The sequence below is a fragment of the Neopelma chrysocephalum genome, unplaced genomic scaffold, assembly GCF_003984885.1.
Source record: "Neopelma chrysocephalum unplaced genomic scaffold, ASM398488v2 Primary Assembly neopelma1_119, whole genome shotgun sequence".
NCBI lineage: Eukaryota > Metazoa > Chordata > Aves > Passeriformes > Pipridae > Neopelma > Neopelma chrysocephalum.
In genome coordinates this window covers 161646-188366 of record NW_020897781.1, presented here as the reverse complement: position 1 = coordinate 188366, position 26721 = coordinate 161646, and the positions used below count along the sequence as shown (strand labels likewise).

At 43.4% G+C, this 26721-nt stretch overlaps 1 protein-coding gene across 1 annotated transcript; it reads right to left on the bottom strand.

Annotated features, from left to right (window-relative positions):
* Window positions 1-1832: 1832 nt before the first annotated feature.
* On the bottom strand, window positions 1833-26719 carry RPRD1B (regulation of nuclear pre-mRNA domain containing 1B; the record flags this gene model as incomplete). Its single annotated transcript, XM_027697570.1, has 7 exons — window positions 1833-4313; window positions 14489-14664; window positions 15677-15803; window positions 17613-17725; window positions 23795-23928; window positions 24971-25100; window positions 26581-26719. Coding segments are annotated over 7 exons (969 nt in total), but the record flags the coding sequence as incomplete, so codon positions are not given.
* Between the last annotated feature and the right edge of the window lie 2 nt (window positions 26720-26721).

Here is a 26721-nt window from a genome sequence, read left to right as displayed (position 1 = left end):
CTCATTTTCCTTAAACATTCCCATCCAGGGGCTGCCCCGTGCTGGCTGGTCCCTGGAATCCCCTGCCTGCTCCTGGGGTTTCCTAGAGGAGATCCTGGGTGTTTCCTGCTGCTGCTGGTCAGAACACACCACACCTGTTTGATGCTTCTCAGTCTCCCAAGACAAACATTAATCTTCCCTTGAACAACATCAGAAAAACTGTGAAGACACACACAGACAGAGTTTAAGGTGAAGAAAAATGTTTCATAATTAACTCAGTCCCAGGAAACACACGAGGCAACTGAGTGTCCTGTTTTAACACATCCTTTCCTCCTCCATTCCCTGGACAGCACACAAAAAGCCTCAAACCTTGCAGCAGTCAATGGCTGTCATCTGCTGTGGCCATCAGTGGGACAGATGATCTCTCTGGGACGGCTGTTTCACTGATACACGCAGCAGAAACCAGGCAGGTCAGTAACAAGGGGGTGCCTGGCACAGGATTTGGGGCACTTTCCCAGTGCTGCTGCTCTCTCCCAGGGGAAGCTCACTTCCACTCCATGCCTTCCTCCTGCCCACTGCCCTGGGTATCTCACAGCCAGGAGCACTGGTCCACATTCTGGACCAGCACAACCACTGTTTCATCTGCTCCAGCACCCACAGAGGCCTGTGAGGCCACTGGCCTTTATTAAACTTCTGGCTAAATGTCGTTATGTAAAGCCGCTACTGAAAATACAAATAAAGAAACCAATTCCTACCTACTGTTGCCTTCCAGCAGACAGGACAGAGGCAGTGGATGCCTGTGGCACATCCCAAAGCCAGTGAAATCACTGGCAAATATGTGTTCCGGCCTCAGTCCAGCAGACTGGCGCCATGTCTGCAGTGACATTTCACCCAAGCGTTTTATCAGGTCATTTTTTTTTTCAGATGGCATGAGGCACATTTTATGCTTTTTCTATCTAATCCCAAAGATAAACACATATGAAGTTCGGAACTGGCCAGGGAACATATGAACATTTGGCCCAAATAAGTAGCTGGACGAAGTCCACAGCATCTCACCCCCCGTCGAAATGCCGGCAGCACAACTGCCCAACCTCCCTCGGCACTCTGAGGCTCTGCCAGCCCTTCCTGATGACCATCACAACCTGGGATCTCACAGACTGACCTGCTGGTGAGCCAGGAGTGAGTTCTCACCTTGTGCAGGTGTGTAAGCCAACATTCTTTGGTTACACAGCAATCCCTGCTGAGCATGCAGTGAAGGGAACGCACCGGTGCACTGAGGCACGAAGCTGCACGACAGCTGCATTAACAGCCACGTATTCGCGGAGGTGTTTGTTCCAGTTCTTAAAAAAACAACAAAACCCGATTCTCAAAGGCAAGGAAGGACAGCCAGTACCTTGTCACATTCATGTCTTTGAAAACCCCACCCTAGTTCCTACACCACCACACAAAGGTGGTTTTCACCGGGAGGAACTGCACCAGCTCCCTCCTGCTCCCACAGCGCCACGTGCCCAACCCCTGCAAGGCTTTGTGAGAGCAGCGCTAAATATAGTTCCTTTAAGGGAAGATTTGTAAATCAGTATAAAACATAATCCGCTTTGCAGATACTCTCTGAGGCATATGAAACAATTACTGTTTGCCCACAGAGGTTGTTGCAGACCAGTTAATTGAAGAACCCCTAAATCCTCCCCAAAACCTCCAGAATTAACTCCCAGGGTGATGTGAAGACCCCCAAAGCCAAAAGGCTTCGATCACACTGATCCTGCTGGAACAGCAGCTCCTGGTGCTCCTGCAGGGAGGCACCCCAAACAAAACCCAGTGGGTGCCAGAGCACTGAAGAAAAAAAGTAAAGTCACTACTGTTCAATGACACCCTCTTTATTCAAAAATAGATATCTATCAGACATTTCAGAATATACTGCTGTCAAATGGCAGCCTATATGTCTAAATTAATTCCTAAGTCAATTCAATATACAGATTTAAGCTTTTGTTAAAAAAAGACACACCGTGGGGAAATCTGTTTAACCTTGAGAGAATGTCACCCAGTTCACCAGATGCCCTTTGCCCAAAAAGTAAAACAAATACAATTAAAACCCACAAGACTTCATTTAAATTAAGCAAAATAAAACACACACATATATTTGGAAAAAAAAAAATCAAAACATTTCAATTAAAAAGGAAAAAAAAAGACAACTCTCTCACAGATCTGCCTGAAACACAAGTGTGAGATGCCAACACATTTGTCTACATCATTTTTGACAGCTTTTTTGTCCTATAATGGATACACATTCAATCAATGCTCAAAATAACTTGGTTTAAGCAGCCTTGGGGTAACTCCACGAGCTGAGTCAGGATGGAAAAGAGTCTTTTGGTTTGGGTTCTCGAGGTTTGGGGGGATTTTTTTTGTTTGTTTTTCATTTTTGGCAAAAGCAGAGAGAATGTACAGTGCTTTATCTAAAGTCTGGACCATAAAAGGCTGCACAGTCAAACCAACTCAGGGAACAGACAGTTCTGCCACTGGAAAAATTCCTGTAAACTAAAAACACATTTCCTGGCTGGGCAGTGAGGGTGCAAGGAGCGTTAAAAAAGGACAAAAAGAAGTACTTGTCAGTAGGAAAAGGACGTGAGCTTCTGAACAACTTAGTGATCAAAAGATGCTGTGTTGTTTGCTGTAACTGAGTGCTGAACGGGCTACTGAACACCCTGCAAAATAAATTAACGTGGAGCAGAACGAGCTTTGTGTTTCTGCAGGTTTCCTTTCCTGGCTTTGACAGCAGCAGCTCAAGAGCACAGGGAGGCACAGACACAGCACCTCAGCTCACTTCGGCCTCTGTGCTGCAAAACCTGCGTTACCAGATCAAGTGTCTCCAGAAATTTAACCTGTTTATAGTGAGAGGTGCTAAATTTAAACAGAATTGTATCCAAATTGGAATGGTTCAGTGATCAGAGTCCAGCTTGTCAGACCTAACACACAAACTGAAATGTAACTACACCCCTGGCAGCTAAAACACTAGCCAGCAACACAATGGAATTAAGGGCTTTTTAAATTTGTTTGGTTTTTTTTTTTTACACTTTTCCTGATTATAAAAATCAACTCACAATAATCTGTGACACAAAATTAAGTACATCCTTCTAATATCTACATGCATGGACATGGTACATGTGCATACAGGATATGTGCATATATATGGGTCTATTTTCTATATAAATAAATATTTATACCACATTTAACTTCTGTGCATCAGACAACTTCACTAAAGCTATGGAGAGAGCTTATAGCATTGTATTTTCAATGTAACCATCCTGAGAGTAAACCAGACAACGTCTGTCACAGGGACACCAGCAGATGCCATACACCACTCCAGGCTCTCAGTTCATTAAACCAAAGCTTCCATCATTATTTAACTTTGTATAATGAAGAGGAAAAATGTGGTATAAATCTAAGGTAGCTAGAACAAAATTTACTTCCACTCCCACTTAGGTAACATCCAGTTCTGCTTTGCTCAGCACAGTGTAACTTGAGTCTATCTCTAATTCACAAAGAAAAGCTGCTTATTTTTATTGCCTGTGATTTCAATTCATGCCCCTGCCAAATGGGAACTATCCTCATGACAGGCCCACAGCAGAATGAGGAACTGCAGGTTTAGGAAAAGCCCTTCCCTGTCCCATTGCTCAGCAGATGCCCTCCCCTCATGCTGATGTGGCACAGAACTCACATGCACACACCACTCCAGGCTCCACTGCTCTCAGAGATGAGGCTCAGAAACCCAACTAAAACAGACAAGACTTATTCAGAAATAACACAATATTTGTACAGAGGGAAGATGCCTCATGGTCAACCTTCCTCTGAAAGCTTCCCAGGCATGTGTGTACATGATTCTCATGACTTTTGTGGGGGCAGCAAGTGCTAAGAGCAAACAGCAACTAAGGAGTACAGGAAAAGACTGAGAGAAGTTTGCCTATACGGACCAGCCCCACTCCCTTTAGAGCTCAGAGAACTCACTCCTCTTCCTCCCCTCACATGAGCCAGTGTACACAGGGAGAAGGTGAGCACGAGCAGCCAAGAGGTTGAAAGCAGGGTCTGCAAGTTCCTTCCTACTGCAGAACTTGGAAGACTGGACTTCCAGCCAACATCAGAGTCTTCTTACTTCTGCTGGTAATAATGGAAACTGGGGGACAGGGTTTGTTCTAGTCTGTTGAAAACAGGTCCCCAGCAGATGGCAGAGGTGCCAGACCTCCCGTGACATTGGGCAGCAGTGACAGGTCTGGAAGGCTCTGGATGTGGGATTTCAGCTCCTTGCGCACCTGGGTTACCCGAGCAAGCTTCTGTTTATATTCCTGAGGGAAAGAGACAAGAGAACAAAGATTAAGCACAGGTTAATTAACAGTGCTGTTACTTAAACCAGGAGTATCTTCCAGGTGAGGACTCACAGAGGGTGGCCAGGCCCTGGTGCACTCAGCAACTGCTGGCACGACTGCAGACCCTGCCATCTGCACCAGAATTCACAGCCTGCCCAAGCCTCTGGCATCCCTAAACCAATATCCCTGCCCTGCCTTACTTATTTTACATAAAAAATGCCCCCCACTGGGGCCTGATAGAGCATTTGAGAGAAGCCTCACTGCAGAGATCTCTCTATCCTTGTGTTCTTACCCAGAGACTGACTCTCATCTGCTGCCAGTGTTCCTCCGCTGTCAGAGGCCGCAGGCTGAGGCACACCACAGGTATTACAATGCTGCCAAAATGCTCACTGCTTTCAAGTTTGATCAATTTTGAACATTTAATTAATCCAATTTTCCCTTTCAAGTCATTAAATAAAACCCAAGTTTTGGCTGTCAAATTTGAGGGTCTCCTCAATGAGCTATTGGACGACTCACGTTACAACCCCAGCAGCTGTGCCGTGAGACTGGCATGGAAACACAGGCAGGATCACTGAATGTAAACCAGGGAAAGACACACCCATGCTGGATACAGACACTAAAATATTCAGAATTTTATTACAAAGGGAGAAAAACAGTAAGTGAAAAATCCCTGAAGAGGAAACTTGCACGCAGCTTTTCCACAAATAAGGTCTGGATTGAGCAGTATAAGTCCAGTGAGAAATCCCTGTCCATGTGCAGAAATCCCCCTGTATCTCAGAGACACCAGTGACTCATCTGTCATGAGAAGAGAGAGGAGTTTGGACCCTGAAAATGGAAGAAAGAACCATACCTTGGTCAATTCTGTTTAGAAGGCGCCTAAGAACAGCCCAACACACATCCAAGTTATCCAATACAGGAGCTCAACTAAAGATGGATGTCTATGCAATTTTCAAAGTTTTGTGATTCTAAACATTCATGTAACAGTAGACAGAAATTGAAGGAATAAAACCCCAATATGACATAATTTCTTTTGGAATGTGCCAGTCTTTACCCAGCTACACAAGGCCTATTTCTTGTGGCACCTCCAGAATGCAGGAAACACTAAGATTAAGATAAAAACCATGCACAGAACAGGCTCCCACACAGCCAGCTGCAATATCAACTTATTTTTTATTTCTTAATTACTTGGCAAAGAGAACAGTTTACCAGAGAACAGAAATTTATATCTCTGAAGATCAAACAAAACTAGGCACATGTTTAATCAAAACATCTTTCTGAAGAGTTTACAACTTTAATCCAGACTTTCTAACCTTCTCAGTGATGGAAATTCTCTTCACCTTCTCCAAACATCAAAGCACAGCAGCTCCTGTGGGGTTACAAGCAAGGAGTTTACACTCTCTGTGTTTCCTTATTTTGAATCAGAACAGTGAGAGCCACCGTCAATCGCAACAACTCCCTGCAATGACGATGTAAATATATCCCATAAATTTCCTGCCAGTACCAAATAAGAATGTCTTTAAACAGCCTATCTCAAACTTAAATCCTTTATGAGGCCCTGTGAGTTAATATACCATCATAACCAAACACATCTGTAAACAAACACAGATACACACTGAAATAATCCCAACAAAGCCCTCCCAGTTCCTTGAACTGCAGGATGCTGTTCGCAGGCCTAGAGAACAGTAACAAAACAAACAAAACAAACAAAAAAATCAAGAGAAGGTGACACATTAATTTAGGATTGCAGGGATTTTTCTTGTTTTAATGAAAGACAGAGAATCAGGATCAAAATAGGAATGCACCCACATCCCCAGTCACACTCTTCGGGGAATTCTTAAAGAGGGAAACAAGTCGAGAAAGCCACGAGATGAAGACAAAAGAACAAAAACAAACTCCCAGATTTTTTAGCATGAATAGAGAACAGCAGCAGATAAAGAGGGATGCCATGGAGGCACACCATTCCAACACTTGGCATTCTTCTCCAAGAGAAATGTGGGAGCCAACACTGGGGAAAGTGAGAGATGGTGCCCAGACTGCTCTGCTCACAGCTGGCACATCCCCAGCACTGCAAGGCAGGAGACAGGAATGTCTACTGTGTTACTGTATTCCAAATGCTCACAGAAGGTGGAAGAGGCTGGACTCAGACATCCCGAGAAGACAATCTTAAATAAAATTAAAAAATCATAATTCAGGCCACTGTCAGGGAGTTATGGATATCCAGCCAGGAAAGAACAGGCAGCGCTTCCTCAAGAATGTCAAACTGTCAAGAGTGAGTATCAGCAGGTGTGTCTTTCTTCTGTAAAAATTCTTACTAGAGATAGGAAAGAAATAAGAAGGGCAAGGCAGCTGGCAAGTCCTCCAGGTCTGATAAATGGGCAGAAGGTGCAAATTCCAGACATAAGCCAAAAATACTTCAAATGTGGCTTGAATTGCCAAGGTCCAGGCAAAACAGTTATGGATTTATGGATCCAATTATGGATCCACATAAAACAATTACGTAAAAACCTCCATGGAAAGACTAATGTCCTTCCACTTCCAGGGCAAATTCAACAAGAGGACCAGGATCTGCCATTTCTCATGGACAGTCAGGACTGGGAGCGATGGTTTTTGAAGAGGATCTGCACGACTGTTACAACTATGCTAAATGCAAACAACACTCCTTTTTTAACAGAACTATTTAGGGGAGTAGGAATCTTGCCAATGCCTTGCCTGACAGCCCAGTTCTGAGAAAACACTCTGACAAACGAAGACCCACCAAGATGTGTGCAAATCACACCACTATTCTGGTTATGTGAGGGCAAACACAGACTCAGGAACAATTCCTCCACATATTAACAGCACCAACATGCTTCCAGATTCACAATCAGCAGTTTCAAATGTTTAGGAAAATGCTGCGTTTAACATATCCCAATTTTTAGGGATACTCTACATTGAGAGCTACATGGAACACTGAGCTACCACAAATACCCTCTCAGTTTGAAGAGAGACTTTTATACATATACGATGACAAAGAAAATAGAAATCAAGTCACCTTGAGAACCGTATTCCATTCAATTCTAAGTAATTCCACCTTACTAGCAGGTTAATGCCAGTATTAACTAGTCCACACAAAAGGTTTAAATCTTACCTGTCAAAAAACAAACTAAAAAAAATGATATAGGGAGAAAAAAATACAAGGAAAAGGCAGCAACAGCCTCCAAACCATTAAAAACCCTGGCTCAGAAAAATATCACTAAATTCAGGAATGGAAACTAAGGGAGTAATCCAGGAACCAAAGATTTCCTAGAATAGATGAGTACTTACTGAACTTGATTGGACTGGATTGGATACACAACACAGAACATGAAAGAGAACTGTCCCCTGCATGCTTAACCCTCTCCATCCCTCTGATCCTGAGCTATGTTGACTCATGGAAGGAGAGGAGAGACTGGGAGCCAGAGCTGGGACAGGGAATGCTGGCTGCTCCACTTGGGAATACACAGCAGCAGAGACAAGGAACCCCCTTCCAGCTTGGGGGCTTTGCTTTTTCCACAAGTTCCAGCCATATTCTGCAACGGAGGACTCTGGAAGCAGGTATTATGGGAAACCATGTTTTTCATGTAGCCCGTGACATGCTTTGAAATCACAACTTGTAGATTTTTGCATAAGGTCCTTCCACTCCATGAAACCGAACAAATGCCAAGCGCAGTTAAAAGAAGCCGCTGCTTTCCAAGGCCTTCGTTTGTACTCCGTGTGCCGAGCTAATTGCCTCACTGCACAGTAGGCTTATATTAAGATTAATAGTATTTGGATGCTATTTGCTTTTTTTTTTTTTTTTACACAAAATAATGAGATCTCTGCTGTAAGCAGGAGTTTCAGGATGATAGAGAAAAAGCTGGCACCGAGCCACGCGGATGCTTTTGCTAATCAACATTCCCTTTCGGTGTGCAGCGTTCTACATCCTCAGTGACCAAGAGAATCGGATACTTGGTCCTTGAAACAAATGCAAAATCAGAACTAACCACCACTGAACGGATCTGACAAGTGTGTTTCATTCCAAAGCAGCCTTGCTTGAACGTTATACAAGTGACTGTAATCGACGTGACAGGAAATTCATCCCGAGCACTGCTGCGTGGCCGGGTTCACCTTGTCGAGTTCCACAGCGCGGACTCGGATTATTTTGGCTCAGAGCGTGCACTGGACACGTCCATCCCTGCACAGGGTCAAGCAGGAACACGCTCTAAGTCAACACAGCAATTGCATCCACTGAAAAACATCCAGTCATTAATGGGAATTTGGAAAGTGAATACGAAGAGCAGCCAGTCAGTCTCAGTTTTGATATGCTGCAGCTTGAGCCAGTTGTAGGAAAGCAAAAGACCACAGAAGTCAGGGGAAAATGCCCCAGAGGCTCAGCAGAAATTTGAAGAGTATGTAGTGAAGTGAGAGGTCTGACAGGTATGTGTTTATATGATCAGGTAAAACCTGTCTTTATAAACATTAAATATACCACACTACTGCAGCAGGTTGATTAGGTATTCCTTAGCTTGTGCTCCTTGCCACTTATGTGGCAAGTAGAGTACTGTAAGGTATTCTTAAAACATATTCATTAAAACATGTTACAATAAGAACAGAAAGGGAAAGTTCTGCCATTTCACAAGTTCAGTGTAGCAGAACTGACCTCAAAAGCAAAGTGAAACCAAATGCCAGCGGTGAAACCAGGTTTCCTCATTCTGCAGCAGCACTAAACCAGTAAATCTGAGGTTTTTATCTGAAAGATGCAGTCCAGGAATCAGAGCTTGAATGATGTATTTCCTTGCAGAGTTTCAGTTCATTTTCAGACCTTAAATTTGTTCAGTCTTGCTCTTTTAAATTTGACAAGGCTTCTTTCTTCTGTGGCATCATTCATCACGCTTCAGCAGAGACTGTGTTTCTGCTCTTGGCAGAATTACACACTCTGAAACTGCAACTCGTCTCTTTGTTTAGGACAACAGAAGAGCCAGCAGTAGAAGCCTCCACAGAGCATTTCTCCAGCTGCTGGAGAAGCCTTAGCCTCTGAAACGTTCAAAAGCTCTCAGAAAGGGACCCAGAAAGGGCTGCTGCTGTACAATGGACATGAAAACTCGCTTCATTTGCAAAATATCCTTCCTAAAATAAACACTGGGAGGGTACATTTGATGTTCACAGCAAAAATCATCATTTAGGGTACAAGCAAGCAGCTACACATTCACCTCTCCAAGCATCTTAATGCTTTTATAGCTAAGCAAAAGAGTGGTCATACGCTCGTTTACTTCAGTAAAACCCATAAAAACATTTTATGTTAATATTGGATGATTTGATTTGTTTTTATTGTTTAGTATGATTATGTCTGCAGCACTACTATAACTATAAATGCCTACAAGCACCTACAAAATGTAGAAATTGTATCATTGCATCGTGCAAAGAAACACAGATGTTGCCTTGAGCCATACACGGCCCAACAGACCCAGATTCCCCGAGGAATTGCATCCTGTGCTCTTGTCCTACTCCCAAAGGCACCACTGGTGCACAGCCCTGCACTTCTTGTCCCAGTAGTCACCACTTTGGTTTTACAGATCCCATGGACACCGTGTCTGGGTGTTCCTGTCAGGATGTCCCTGCCCAGGGCGCAGAACCGACCCCCTCTGCTGCTGGTTCCCACAGCTGCTCCTGCTACTCCATGCCCGTGAAATACTGACAGTTTTGTTCCCTGGCAGAAAAACTGAAAGTTCACCTCCTGTTTTACTGTGTAAACCACTGAGATGAATACACCACAACCCAAGAATTCCTGTCTGAGGGAAGCACAGCCACAAAGCCATGCCAACACTGACATGCTACAGAGAGCCAGGCAGTGGAAGCAGCACAGCAACAAATTGCCTATTAACCCACTGAACCAAATTGTATTTCAAGAAAATGTGTAGTGTTGGGTAGTCCAGAAAACCTCAAGTGAGAGTGTTCTTCACCCCTCAGAGATCCATTATCAAAGAGGGTTTGCAAATTTCTGTGGGCATGGCTTTAACACCTTATTAAAGGTGCCTTGAAACCATGAATATTAAAACCCACAAACATCTAAAAACCCCCACAGCTCTCAGCAAGACTCTTAAGTCACAGTTTTTCAGTTGCAGTCAAGAGTCAGAACATTTCCCCTAAACTGGATCTTAAATACAGTATGTCCTTTATATTTATATATGCAGACATGCAAACACACTTATTTGACTGTATCCACCCCCTCATACACACTGCACTACATACATGTACTGTCTGTGCTATGGGATGTTCCTCCTGTCACAAACACAGGGACAGAAGGGATGTGAAAGAACTGCCTTCACTGACTGCAAATCAAAACAGAAATTCTGAATGCACAATCATCTCTCTATTTTTTCTGCCTCTTTTCCCCAGGAGATTAAAACAACCCTCCCTTCACTTACTCCAGCTTTTCTACTGTCAGTAGTTATTTCAGGTACCCATAAAGCTTCCACACAATTTGCCATTTCCTAGCACTGCTTTCCCTTGGTTCTTCCAGTCCCATCTATTTACCTGAGTTCATTTTACAGCTGCCTGGTACACCAACATGAATGTTCTCCCTGATATCTCGCTGCAATATTTTAGTTTTACGCAAACTAATTCCCTGGATTTTTTTTTCCTTGCCTGCCATGCATTCCAGAAGAGTACATTGACTTCAAAAGACAACCGTTCCCCTTGAAGTTGTGCAGGCTCAGGTGCTGGAGGACAAAAACCTCCCCAGTTGATTGTGCTCTGTAATTGTAACGGGGCGGCAGTGGCCAAAAATAACACAAATCAGGGAACTTTCATTAGAAGTTAAATACTCATGTGAGATACAAAGACATCTTATCTCACACTTACTGAAACAACGGTTCTTGGTTCTACACCTGTCTGAAAGCAGATTTCATTTCCTGTCTCCTGCTATTCTGAAAGGCCAGGCCACCTCTGATCCAGCCCAGCCATGGATGATCAGAGAGCAGCTGCAGTGCTGAGCCCACAACTGCTGAGCGAGATGAAGCACCATTCAAAGAGAAATTTGGTGTTCAGCTGCTCAACGGCAGCATCCACCACACCTTTCAGTAAGTTAACCTGAGGATTATTTACCCTTAAAAATGTACACCTTGCTATAGTCTGTTTGGCAGCAGTTTTGGGCCAGTTGATTTTGCTGATTGCCAGAAATTAAGGAACTTTGCCTTCTCCTTCTAAGCACTCTTAGACTACACTCAAGGTATCACCTTACCCCCTCCAACAAAGAAATCCTAATTTTTACACTTTCAATTTTTTCCATTGCCACCCTAAAACCAGTTTGTCCATATGTTATGATCTTCAGGCTCTGTGCCAGCTTTCTCCCTTCATATCACCAGGGCTTCTTCACCCCTCGCTGTTTCAGCCCTTACTCACACCAGTTGTATCTGTGCTGATGTGTAATTCCCTTCCAAAGCCACCTTTCTCAGCAGTGTCCCTCAATTAAACAGCTTTTCTGCAACTGAGGACAGGAGCTGTGTCACAGGGGTTTGACATCACAGAGTATTCTGAGCATTAGCCCACCACACACAAACACAGGGAGTTTATGTATGTTTTGATAATCTGCTGTTTCATGAGGGACAGCATTAACAGGATTAATAAACAACTCCAGCTCTTTAGAACACAAAAGCTGCTTTTCAAAAAACACAGATTAGCTCCTTCCATTGTTATCACAGTGGAAGACTTTGTGAGTAAATAAAATACAAAAAACCATCCAGAGTGATTTCCAAATTAGACATTTCCACATGTTAAAATACAGCCCTGACTTATATTACTGTCAGAAGCCCCTCTCCCCAACCCAGCAGTCTTGGCTAGATTAGGATAACAAAGTAAACAATCCATCTTCTGTCCAAAAACATCCTCTCATCTGAGTCAGAAAACTTACAGCACAAGAGGAAAAACCCATAGTACCAAAGATTGTGGAAAAGATACATCCAGAGAGCAAAGCCTACTATCAGAAGATATGTAAAATTAGATTGTTTTAAGTTATTTCCTCATTTCAGACTTTGCCAGACTAAATGTTTTGGCTTTTTAATACATTTATAATTGCTACAAGAGTTTCAGATCCTTCTAGTAAAATGCTTATTAGCACTACAAAGAAAAATCCAGGCTTATCAATATTGTGAGAACATCAAAGTCTCAAACAAAACTGATAAGCAGATCTGGCCTGCCTTATCTGAAACCAGCATCTTCCACTGTTTATTAACCCTCTACAAGGCCAGAACAATGGAACGCTGTAATCAGGCAACATCCCTCACTGAGGTTTGAGAGCTGACACGAATATCAATTATGCCTCCTGTTCAGTGCTAGAGTGGCATTTCCTGCAACTGTTTAGACTGTTACAGCACCGAGGCACCTTGTCTGGTAGAACGACAGAGATGCTAATCTAAACAGATATTTAATAAGATCCTGATATTTAAATAAGATCATTCTTTAGTTTCCAATGTCGTGAAGACCTGTGTTTACACCTAACAGCAAGCAAGCAGCCTGTCCCATTGCCATCAGCAGGATTATTTCCATTAACAAAGCAGCTCAGCCAGTGAAACACTTAATTTTCAGGATTACATTTCTGCCTCTGCCAGAGTTATAATTTTCAAGTAACATTCCTTACAAAAAAAGGTATTTTTTCAAACAGAAAAACCCCACAATTGTCACAACATTTCAGCTAGTGCATTAGAAATTTTAATTTCATGTTGTCATTATGGATTTCTCAGTTTCACAGTCTTCAACTGACTCAAATTTATGGATTGCTCTGGGCCTTTTAAAACATCACTGTGCAACATTTTGCTACCTACTTCTTGCCTTTTTTAAAACCAAAAAGCAATATGTCTATCATTTATGATTTTTTCACATACATTATGTTTCTACTAGACAGGTGTCCTTCTTTCAACAAGAAAAAGACCAAGACCTGACCCAAGACTTCCACAGCAAATAAATCAGGTGCCAAACAGGATTTGGTTTTATGGCATTATCCGTATCCATGTCTAAAGTGCTTTTTACTGAGTCAGTCATAAGACTGACACTAGGCTTGAAGAAATTCAGTCACAAGGCATTGAGAAACTCTAGTATAAACACACAGCAAAGAAAACACTCCAAATGAAATTTATCTGGGAACAATGCTGCTGAGTTGTCAGAGGACGAGGTCTGCCATGACAGTAAACAGAGCCTGCAATTGCTGCAGCAGAGTCTCCTTCCAGGAGAGTTTGTCCTCTACGTCCCCTCCCGTCCCACCCCGCAGCAGCTGTTCATCACCAGCACCACGGTGCAGAGGAGCCCTTAATGTGCCGCCGAGGGGCAGTTTAGCAGATGGCAGAGTGACAGACAACCACAGTCATTAATTAAACTCCACGCTAGTCCCTCAACGTGGTGTTGAAAGAACTTCCATGGAGAAAGCACGTTTTGGATAAACAGCTGCAAACAGCTGGCTGTGCAGCCTCACACGGTGCTGGGCCGTGCAGGGGGCTCAGCTCAGGCCCAGCCAGCCCCGTGCTGCTTTAGGGTCCTGCCCTCCTTGTTCAAGGGAGCTGGAAATGCAGTTCACTGTCTTTCACTGTCAGCCCCATTTACACTCCACCACAGAAGCGACAGGTAAGTGGCTGTTCAAGGATGGAGAGTTGATCTGGCTTAAACTGCTTCCCCTTATGAAGCAGGGGCTGGGGAGGCAGATGAGGGGCACCCAATGATAAGGAAAAGAATAATAAAAAACCAAGCAATATAAAAACCCCCAAGCTAATTATGGTAAACAGAGACTGACTTTTTGAAAAAGGGGGATGTGATAAAAAAATAGGGTAAATCTGAAGCAACTGTATTAGGTGAGTCTATTTTATTTTAAGAAGTATAGAGCTCTGGGCCTTCCAGGTGCGCACTAAAACATCTAGACTGAACATGAGAACAGACTTGCATTCTCCAGATTTTACACAACTTTCTTACCCATTCTACTCCAAACGTAAAAGTAACCCCTAGAATCAAACGCAAAGATAACACCTGGAAAGAAATTTAAAGATAACAACTAGAATAAAATGTAAAGATAAAACAAGAACCATCCCCTTTTCAGGAGTAACCCACAGATAGGAGTGAAAGGGGAGTGTTTGGCGAGCCAATCAGCTTGTCGGCCCCGGTAACCCGGCACTCACCTCCAGCTTCTTCTCCTTCTCCGTTAGCACGTCCTTCTGGTTCTGGGTGTACTCGATGAGCATCCGTGCCAGCTGGCGCCGGTCCTCCAGCTCGGCCGCCAGCCGCCCGTTGTACTCGGCCAGCAGCAGACACGCCTCGTCCACCGTCTTCGAGAGCCGCTCCGCAGCCTCTTTGTCTGCGTGCGAAGCGTTGGGTAATTTAGAGGACAAAGTTTAAAAACTTTCAGGCATTTACAATTCACCAGCCACAGGCACAATAGTGTCTCGTTTGTAAACACGCTGCTGGCTTGACAGGAAAATAAGAGGTGTTATGACAGGGGATATAGAGGAAATAGGACATACTCTCTTCTTGGGCTGTATTTTAGACACTGACAGGACTGGCTGCATTTTATCCTTGCAGAGATGTCAGAGAAGGGGGGATATAAATCTATGAAGTCAGCCTCTGTGAACAGGTTAATTAAACTAAAACATTAGGCAGCACTTTCAGGTACACAACTCCAGTGGTTTCCATATTTAAACAGCGTGCACTTGTTAATTCCTCCTTTATCTGAATAACTCTCAGTGTACCGACACAAATCTAGGAACTGCACACAGTCTAAGAGTGATAGTTCATAATCAGTTTTAAATTAAAACTCCCTCCAGGAACAAGAGTCATATCAGTTCAACCTTTAAATGCTCCTATTAAAATTACTTTTCAAATGTAATTGTAAAAATTCATTTAAACAAAGACTGACAGACTAATGGGGGTAGCGAGTTTCCTTTCCCATAGCAACCAAGGAGTGTTCTATCAGTTCTGATAGAACGCAAAAATATATCAATCAAGGAGTCTGTGTGTACTAAGCATAGCCTGATAAAAATTCCAAGATATCCTAACAGTCGTGGTGTTCAAAAGCAAACACACCCATTTGACAACTCTGGCCCAATTTCCTTTATATTCTTGCAACATGTTGCTGATGCTCTCCAAGTACAAAAGCCTAGGTCCAAGCCAAAAAAAATAGAAGCAGCTATGTAAGTTTAATCTTCAATGTTAGTTCATAGGATTGCTATCTCTTAATTACCTCAGAGCTACAAAGCAAGGACACAAAAGCAGGAATTCACTCCACCATTACAATTATTTAAAAAAAACCCCACACTTTGACTTCTGAGTTATTCTTTGCACCCATGTTTATTCATCTACCGGTCTCATACCTGTAATTTTCTCCAGTAATGAAACATCTTGAACTTCCTGAGGCAGGGAAGCAATTTTTTGCCGCACTGTCGCATCTCCTGACGCTGCATTTTCCAGATCTTGTAGGGCTTTGATCAAATCCTCGGTCTACAAGTCAAGTGAGCCAACAGTAAAACCAGGTAACCTTAACCACATCCATTTCCCAGGGATGTGGGCCACTGCAGCTGAGCCCACCTACCTCTGAAAGCCACTATTTGGGGAATATTTTCTTCAAATAAATTTTAAACCGTTGCTTCCTAACACAGGGAGCATTCACTGAGTTTACACTATCCCAGTGTGTAGGAACTCCTGCATAATTACAGCAGGGTCGGCTTGTGGAAAACTTCTCATTCCAATTAAGAGAAGTGATCTTGTTAAGACATAGAGAAGGACATGACCACACCAGTCTGAGACACAGCCACCAGCCTTGTGTGCCGCCTCAAGGTGGGACTGAATCTTTTATGCAAGTATCTCTGACTCTTTGCCTCACAGGACTGTATGGACACCTTTTTTTTTCTGTTCCAAAGGTGCATTCTGACAGAGCAAAAATACCTAAACCCAAATTTCTGTCAGTCCAAACAAAACTGTGTCAGATTTCCTTCACGATAAAGTTTAGAACTGTATAACTGGTTACCGACCATAAACTCCAATGATGGTAAAAGTTCTTCCTGTTAAAGCCAAGTTTATAATGTCCTGATTTTGCAAAGCCATGGCTGTCCTCACCCAGCCCAGCCAGCTCTCTGCAAGAACACAGCTTTCTGCAACTGAACTGGGCTGCCCTCAGGTCCCCTCTCAGCAGTGAGGAAAGACATGTCAGTTTGAATGAATTCACTCAAAACTTATCCCAGCTTTAAAAGGACGTGGATGAGGACAGCCTGAAGAGGACCTTCCCTGATATGCTATATTTCCTCCTTGCTCAAAACAATAATTAAATAAAAAAAGGAGAAAGAAAGACTCCCTAAACAGGGAGAACGAAGTGTTGTTTCTTTCTTTTGAAAGTACTGAAGTTTCAACGGGAGGTTTTTGAAAGGGGAGACCAGCTCTGTAAACACAACCACTGATGTTTAATCTACAGTTCAATAGTTGGAAAACTAATAAAAACACTGACAAATTTTAAATAAATATTTTTTTATCTGAAAAACAAAACTCCATTGCCTAATATTTACTACTTCCTTGCAAACTGCAAATGATTTCCAACAGTAACAGAGACAGTGTTTATCAGCAAGAGAAACCATAAGCTGCAAGGCATCTGGAGGTAAAAACAACAACAAAATTTTCACTTATTTCCTTGACAACTGTTATTTATTTTTATTTTTCAATGTTTACAGTTTACCAGATGGATGGTGTAATTTTTTATCCTCTTCAAATAGACTCTGGTTTAACATATGTTCATTCTGTAGCCTCAAATGGCCAGAATGATTTTCTACTTCATTCCAGCTATTTCCACACACCTAATGTGTGAGCCTCAAAAAGTCTTCAGAGCCAGTTTTCCTACCAGCTCCAAACAAACCTATCAAAGGTAGAGCTTTTAACAGCTTATTGAAAGAGATGGCCTGCAAAAAAATAATTACATTTTGACTGTGCTACAACTTGGGATTTGAGAGGTTACACACTTATCTTAGAAAGAATTTAAAGTATGGTCTGCTCTTCTAGCAGTCCTCTGAGATTCCTTCCTGGCAGCACTACTTAAGACAACCTGGAATTGCTCAGAAGTGGCACACTGTTGCAACAGGAATAAAAAGAACCTGTTGCATTTCACATGGACTTCTCAACCCCAAACTGCATCTCTCAGCTAAATCTATTTCACTTGTTGTCAGCTCCACCTTGTGGCTGTGACACAGGGGACGTGACTGGGACACAGGGGACGTGACTGTGTGACTTCCAGAGCTTCTCCCACACTCAACTCATCCCACATACCAGCAGTGGCCCAGCACTAGGGTCTTGGGGTGAGTAGCTCCCAGGATAATCATCATCTTCCTCCTCTTGTATTTGCTGGAAAGTTCGCTTTAGAGACTTCTTCTCCTCTGCAACTGAAGACAAAGAAACAACTCACCTGGATGCCAGATCTGCCCACCTTAACTATTCCTACTTCAAAGGAATTGTACCAGATGCTCTGATGATTAAGCTCTCTAGAGAAGGACGACCACAGCTGGACTCTGAAGTTGGCATCATACTCCAAACGCTCAAATGCAAAACAGCAATAAAAGGTTGATTTTGCCCCCACATGCAGCTCTGTACATGCCAGTACAAGCATATACATCAGCAGTGTGCACTGCATACATGGTTGTGCCTCCTACACTGAAAGTGGGAAAGGCAAAGAAATGTGCCACTTATCAATAAATGACAGATTTCAACCCTGCTTAGATGCCCTGGGTAACACTGTGTGTGCAGGTGAGGATTTCTACCAGCAGAAATGAAGCACCGATGCGAACTACACACAGAAGAATTTCAAGTTATCTTTTTGCATGAAGTACGTGCTCACTGTGGTCCCACAATCAACAAAATAACTGCTGGTTATTCAACCTTCCACTCTTCCAACAAAATAAAGGCTTTGGGACAGCTCTGTGAAACTACAGCTCCAAGATGTGACAGCAACAACAGCGATGGGCAGGGCATGGACTGGTCTCCAAGCAGGTAACCTGTAACACTTCAGAAATAGGGATTTCATAAAGCAGGACAGTGTTGTTTAAATGAACCTCAGCATGGCAAACATTAGCTTGAAAGGGAACAGACAGCTTATTTAAAGAATCAGAAGTTTTAATGCAGCCTTTGATCCAGTCACAATACCTTCAGAAGAAGACAGATCATTCTTCAGACTTGCCACCAAAATTAATAAGATCCTGGGTAATGGCTACGAAAGCTTTGGACAGTCTTGAGAACATCTCTTCAATGGAATCAAGTCTTGCTGAGATAATCATGGAGTTCAAGGATAGAATCTATACACTCTTTGATTCACAGGAAAATCCAAAATTACTTGATTTAAAAAAAAAACCAGCCTGCCCCACTCTAACGAGGAAGCAAACAAAAAGGTCTGTCCTTAAATGCAGTTTTGCCTGCCTTGTCAGGTGGGACATATGAAAAAACTTCATTTTAATGCAGAGTAAGTCACAGGTGCTGTACATCCTGCTCATGGTGGTGAAAGAGCTGAACGACCTTCCCAAGGCAGACACAAACACATCTGTTAGAGAACAGATTCACCCAAGGAAGGCAAAGCAGCACAGAAAACAGTTACCCTAAAACAAATGAACTCTCGATGCTTGCTAGAGCAAAGCTATCTTGCTTAGAAAAAGGGACAGTCTAATTATTGTATGTACCCAACTGATGTAAGATTGCTGGATAATTTGACTGACAAACCAGCGAGACACCAGATCAATGTGGAAAACAGCTGCTGCCCACTGAGGTCTGCAAGAGACACCAGTTGGGCTGAACAGGAGACAAGCAGATGATAAATGGCCAAAGAGAGCATTTAAAGTTACCCAGCCCAACACAACAGGCCATCACTGTTTATCACTTGTGTGTACTTATCATAAAGTAATTAACCAACAGAGGATAAGCACAGTAACCAACAGAAGAACACATGACCACAGCATGCACACAAGTGAAAATTAAAATGAGAGAGAGCTGAGATTCAAATTGGTGAAGAGCTATTCCTGCTGGGCTGCCAACTGTCTGCCACAAGACACATCACACTTGCTCACCGCTCTAACACAGAGGATACAAAACTTCATTGAATTTTCCATCTGACCAAGGCCAAGTGAGTCTGACTGGAACCACTCTGAAGGAAGTGGTGCTGAGCACCTGCAGCCCTAAGCACCCAGTCGTTGGAGAATCCTAAAAACACCACCTCAATTTAATCAAAATAGAAAAAGACCCACACTTATTTTCAAACTCAAGAGCATAGAGAGCAAAAGGACCCCCGAAAGAGAACAGAAACATGGCACAAATTATAACACACCCTGGCTGGGCAGCTTTCAAACTCTGCCAGCCAGGAGCAATTAAACCATCGCAGCCTGTGCTTCCAGAAAATCCTGTCAAATCCAGCCAGAGAAGGGGAAAGCAAGCATTGAGAGCAACCAGGACTGACCAGACTGTAACACATACCTGAAAAAATCAAGAAATCCTTGTAGAATACTGACAGCTCCATCCAGGAAAATCAAGAACCCATCTTGAATGGACTTAAAGAAAAGAGAGAAGCCCCTACTACAAATGAAGTCAGCTTTCCTGCTTCACTGGGGTCTTTTTCACAGCTCAGAAACCGAACTACTCCCTAGAAACCTCCATAGGGCAAGGCACTTCATTTCTCCAAAACAACAGACAATTGCTCTCCTAACAGCTTTGCAGTGACACTCCAGGTTGTTACCTTGCTGTTGCAATGTCCACAGAGACCTGTAGAAGTATTTCTGCACCAACTTTTCAGTCTTCAAACTGCCTCCACTGGCTTGAGGAAGGTGAGTCAAACTCCTTGCTGAGTATGTATGAGTTTTCCTGTCAGCTGGAAACCCAGGAGATCTTCCCATCTCAGGTGCTTACCTTTTTATTCTCATCTCTTGAGGATTGGTTTTAGAGGTAAACAGGCTTCTAATGGTCCAGCATCCCCACCAACTGTTCTAACTCCTTCTTTCTTTGGGGGTAGATTACTCATCTTTGTTTAAGCTCTCATTACAACATGTATTTGTTGGTAGTCTCCCCTAGTTCAAGTGTACCTGGGGTTGTCCTGCTCCAAAACCACACCCAGGCCTGCCCCCAGGTGCCTTTATTTCAGCTGCCCTCAGAAGCCTCCCTGCCTGCTCTCCTCTTTGTTCTTCTCCACTTTTTAATACAGGTCTGACTTCCTGCGCCAGAATTTGCAACATAAACACAATGAGAGCAGTCGGGGAGCAGCTCAGCTCTGTGTTAGAGTGACACACTCCTACATCACAGCACGTTCAAGGACCTCCTTCAACTGCTTATTACAAAGACAACAAAAAGAAAACACGTCAGCTAGATCGGTTGTATTGCCTGAAGGGTTTCACATCAAACCCCTAAGACCTAGTTTTTCTAGGCTTTGAGAGAAATGGGTGGTTCTTCTCTTCCCTATTGCTTGTGAAAAGAAACATTCTCATAAAAATGAGATTAATGAGAAAGCAAATGCAAGCTTAACGAATACATTTAGAGATAAAACAATACATCAATATTCAAAAGCTCATTTCCATGCATATGCAGATCTCCTTAAGGAACCCGAAAGACTAAAATCTAGTAGTCAGCTGCACCACTGAGAAGTCAAAACAGGGAATATAATGCTTAGAAAGGGCCAGTTCTTCTACCTCTCTGCCTCTCTGAAGGGAATGCTTCGTTATCAGGGCAATCAGCTCTGCTCCACAGCAGGAATTTAGCATGTGCAGCCACAGGAATTGCTGTGCCTTACCCAAGACCTTGCTACTCACTAAACAAGCTGCACCACTGCAACACACACCAATGAGCTTTAAAGGCATCTTTCCTCACTGACACAGGACTCAGCTTCATTTTGACAAGCTTCACAACTCTGTGGTGCTCTCAAGCCAAGCAGAGCCATCTTGCTCAGAGAGCAGCACCCACCAACCCAGGATTTTCAGACACTGCAACATGAAAAAGCCACAGAGAACTACCTGCACTGACCTGTTGCCATTCCTTGGGCTGAAGAAAAGCACCAGGTACTCGTTATCAACAGCACCAGATGCTCTTAAGAAGCTCCAACATTTTCACAGCACAGCTTGAACCGGTCTGCAGACACTTATACTGCCTGTGTCTCAGCTGTGTCTACCCTCAGTGCACATAAATGCAGGAAGCTAGAAGGGGTTTAGGGGTTTAGATGAGCACTGGACTATGGTTTTCCACATCTATGACAATCATTATAGCTACAAAACAGGAAACCTTAACCTCAATCTTGTTTATGTTCACCTGTTTGAAAACATAATACAGTAACTACAACAAAGCCTTCTGCAACACAGATAGTCACCCACCAGAAACTCAAACACCAATTTATCTTGGAAATCCAGATGAAACTAGCTCTTACCATTAAGAAGCTAATTTGAAAACAAGCCAGTCAAAACAAGGAAAAAGGACAGCTCTGCTGAGTTTCTCAATTTTTTTTTTCTCTTAGGTTAAAAATCTCAAGGTTTTTTTGACAATGAATTGACAAGGCAGCAGCATTCACACTCATGAAAAGGTCTGAGCTTTCCCTCAAATAGAAGATACTACATTAATATCTCCTCTTATCCAGACAAAAGCTAAGTTCCTTGCCAAGTGAAGTTGTGCACACAGCACTTCTTACAGCATTTGTATTCCTTCGCTCTGCTTCCCACAGACAAAGGTCTGTTACACTTAGGAAGGGTTTGATTTTGTACAAGCATTTTTAAGTTGAGAAGATAACAATAGCAGGAGTGATTGATACCATCAGCCAGAAAGAGAGGACACTGAGCAACAGCTGTTTGCCAACTGACCAGGAAATACAACATGTGGTATCAACTATCAATGTGTTTGGATTCAAAGTTGACCACTTGTGAAACACCTACCCATGTGCATTAAATTCAGTTTCAAATCCTCTGTTAATCAGTTCAGCAGGAATTCAGGCATGTAAATTCTGTCCTCTGATGACACATAGGCGCCTCACACATTGCACCCAGACAAGAGGAACCCCAACATGAGCCAGTTCACGCAGAGACTGTTCACCTTCACCCCTCAGAGAACAAACTCTGACCCACGCAGCTGAGACAACTCCTTTGGTCAGGGCAGTTGGCTCACAGCATTTAGGCAAAAAATAGCAACACCTTCCAAAAGTCATAGCTCAATCAGAGGCAGGGGGAAGGGCTCTGGTGGGAGCTACTAAGGCACTCAGCCAGCAGCTCTGCCTGAAGCAGTGTGAGAAAAAACCACAAAGCTACAGCCATAGGTGTAAGTCTTCACATACAGGTCTCATTAATGCTCACGTCTTCATATTAATTCTGCACTAAATACCAGCTCCATCAGACCTTGTTTTCACCACTTAAGTACAGCATAAGAGCCCTTTACTAATGACCAAACCAACTCTCTCACAGCATTGCACCTCTGTAGGGAATAGAACAAAGTATGACCAGAGCAGCCATGTCATTCAGGCTCATTTGATGACACTGACATTCACAGAATCCCAGAATGGCTTGGGCTGGAAGGGACCTTGAAGATCATCCAGTTCCAACCTTCCTGCTATGGGAAGGGACACCTTCCACTAGACCAGGTTGCTCAGAGCCCCATCCAACCCAGACTTGAACCCTTCCAGGAATGGGGCATCCACTTCTTTTAGCTGCAAAGTGGAAAATATTCCCTTGACAAGAACACTCCTGATTTTTAACAAACCTCACCTTCTGTAGCTTAAGCATCCTGCTGCTCCCCTCTTTCCACTGCAGCACCACCAGTGAAACACTTCCAGGTGCTATAAAAGAAGCAGGAACTGCCAAAGCAGTATCAAAGCACAGTAAACACAAGCTTATGCTCAGTTTCTCATGTCTCATGCAGTAATAAGCTTATAACTGTGATGTTCTAATGATGTTAAATGATGCAAAATTTTCCCCAAATGATGTAAGAAAAAAAAAGAGACCAGACAAGCTTCTGGGCATATATTCCAGACTTCAATTATTAAAAATTCCTTGCTGAATCATAATAAAACACAGTAACTATGCAAAACAAAACAATTAACACGAGAATGAAAGCACTAACAACACTGAATGAGCCATTATAATAAACCCAGCTGACCAGTCTCAGAGGTGCAGAGTGGGACACTCGACTCAAGGTGGATGCAACAGTTCCCTGCACAACTGACTTGCCTTTACCCCAAAAGGCAGCCCTGGAGGATTCTGTCTGCACAAGCAGCACCACACATCACCTCGAGTTAAGCTCACTGCCAGCCACAACTCACAAGGCAACACACCTGCAAACCAGAACCACGAGTTTAACAAAATCAGACTTCGAGACAATCCTGAAGAATGTCCACGAACAGCTCGGGCTACAACTCAACTAAAGGAGCCCAGAGCTCAACTCCTCATGGTGCTTCCAGTGAAACACACACCAATTTAAAAACAAAATGCACGTGACCAGCAATATGCATTTACCTTTCGTTTGGGGGCTGTTGGAGTCTTCCATAGACAGTTTCAGCTGCTGGATGAACTCGCTGCCATACACGCTCCTTTCCTGCCAGATGTTCAGCAATCGTTCCAAGGGCTTCTTGCAGCCCTCGTCTGCTTCTCTGTTCAAAGATTAGGAAATCATTACAGCTCAGCTGATCAACACTCCTGATGTTTTAAGAGAGCATCTTCCAAACTACCAGCTGCACCCACTGCAATATACGCACATGTGAGAGAATCTTTCTCATAGTGTCTGAGACAAACTGTGCCAAACACATTTGTGGCCAACTTCCCCCTTTATTGGAACTAAAGATTGTCTGGAAGTGCCCCACATTCCCACCCCAAAGCAAGGGCAGGCAAAGCTGCAAAGGAAGAAACCTGCTATCATTCAGAATTTGCGAGAAGAGTTATAAAATACCCTCAAGCTGACATGTTTACAGCTCAAGAGTATTAACTTTAAACAGTTGTTTCAGTCAATAGCATTCCAATTAAAAGCAGGTTGATTGGATCATTAGGCACTTAAATGCAGTCAGAGAGCACACTGACATCAGACAGCCCTCCAGAACAGACACCACACACCCAGAGCATCGATGTTGCTTAGCTGAGATAACAGGAATTATTACGCTATTTAGAGAAAATCTCAACTAAACTACAGTTCATTTCTGATAAGGTGGTGGCTGCATCACTTCTTCCCTTTTATGTAGGAAATCTTTCCTTCCTCCAGCAAGGACACTACTGACCAGGTAGAACAAGCAACACACAAAGAAACCACGCTCAGAGCAGGGGGGTGGTGACAATCCAGTGACCCAAAACATCTTCTGACAGTGGGGCAGAGCCACTCATTACGTGGCTTTAATAAACACACCCAACTGTTCAGTTTCACTACTCGGGAACAGATCTGCCGGATCCTTTGGGAACAACTGAAATGAGATCCATAGGGTGTGAAGGGCTGCTTCACACACAAACAAGTTTGCCTAAACAGAAATATTAACACTAAACAGTTCCCAGCTGCAAAGCCCTCAGAATCCAATCTCTACTAGAGACAGGGTACGAGCATCCCTGAGACTTAAAAAAACAATAACAACAAAATCCAGTTGAATTAAACTCTGAATAAGAAGGATGCAAATCCCTAGAGAGGAAAGTTGAAGAAATGCAGCAACATACCTGGCAACATGAGAAAATGCATCCACAAGAACAGATTCGAATTCCCTGGTAAATTCAGGACCTTTCCTCTTACTGTTCTGGATGACATCGTTGGCTAAATATAGGAAAGTAAGTTTCCTACTTGATTTTGCTGAGAAAGGGAAAAAAAGAAGGAAAGAAAAAAGAGAGTTTGCATTTATTTTTCACTTCTTTCACCCAGAATTCATTAACGTGTCTTTCAAAGTTGCCCATAGATTTGCAGTCTAAAACAAAGTTCAAAATATTTCTCTGTTACCAAGGCAAGTCAGGAATCCTGAAGCCAAGTAGTTCTTAATCTCCTCACTTCTGCTCTTTTTTAACCAATAACAAAAACATGAGTTTAATCCTTTTTGTGCATAGGGACACCTCGACTCTGAACAAAGCTGCGTAATAAACAAATTTTTAACACGTGACTAAAAAAAGCTGTCCTAACCCACCAGTAAATTAATAAAACAATGGATTTCATTTTTTATTAATTAGCCTCAGGAAAAATACTTGATACAGAACCCCATAATTCAGAACAGAGTAAAACTGTAGGAGAAAGGTATTGCAGAGACCCAAATATTTTCTAAACAATGCTGCGACAGAGCAACATCGAATTTCTTCCACATACCATAACTTTTCCTATTTTGACACCACTAGTTTCTATCTCACTGTGGTCAGAATCAGTGGGATTCACTGTTTCCTCAGAGCACAATGGCCACGAACACGCTCGAAGCAGAAAACAAAAGTGCTCATTTCTAGAGCAGCTCGAGCTCAGATCTTCCAAAACTTCATATCAATCACACAGAAGATACTCTAGCTGCCCCAAAGGGCTCACACTGCTGGTGCCAGGGGCGGGAATGATGATATTGGCTGGTTCCAGAGCTGCACTTGGGGACAGGGCATTCGCACAGAACAGTTTGGGTTGGAAGGGGCCTTGAACACTTAATTCCAACCCCCTTCCACCAGACACTGACACTGCCAACCTCCCTGACTTCATGATGAAACCATCCGGAAAACTACCTTAATTTACCTTAAGTTAATCTGCAAGGAAAAAAAAAAAGCTCAAAGTATTTCTGGGTGACAGCACCAAAGAGACACAGACGCAGATATACACGTAGATCTCTACAGTCACCGTTTCTCTGCTTATCTCTTCTCCCCTTAATGCAATTCTATAATAGGCGAATTGTATGAATCCAAACCCAAAAATTTAAAAACAAAATCTAAAAGGGAAACAGCCGGAGCACCACACAGGTGCCCTGAGCACACCCAGGGGAACACAATTCGTACATCTCTGTTTTACACGCAGAGAGCAGCGAGGTTGAGCATCCTCACAACCACACTTCGCTGCGCCTCCATCCCCTGCCTTCCCAAAAGCCGCCTTTATCAGCACGCACCGGGAAACACCCCTCACACAGGGCATTTCCCTGCAAAGTTTATTAAACAACCACAACAGCGGGGAAACAGCGCCCAGGCTCCGTTAAACTCCCGCCTCCCGGGTCACCAAGTTCTCCCCGCGGAGCTCCGACACCGCCATGAGGAGGAACTGGCCCCGGGGCTGCCGGAGCGGCCCCCGACGAACAAATCAACCCCCTCCTTCCCCCGCGCACCTTTGCGGAGCTCCCGGTGCCACACGGCGACGATGGGCCCCGCGTGCTTGCGGTGGTGGATGAGCCACAGCGAGAGCGTCTGCACGCTCTGCTGCGAGTTGCTCAGCTCCGACAGCTTCTTCTCCAGCGCCGACTCCGAGA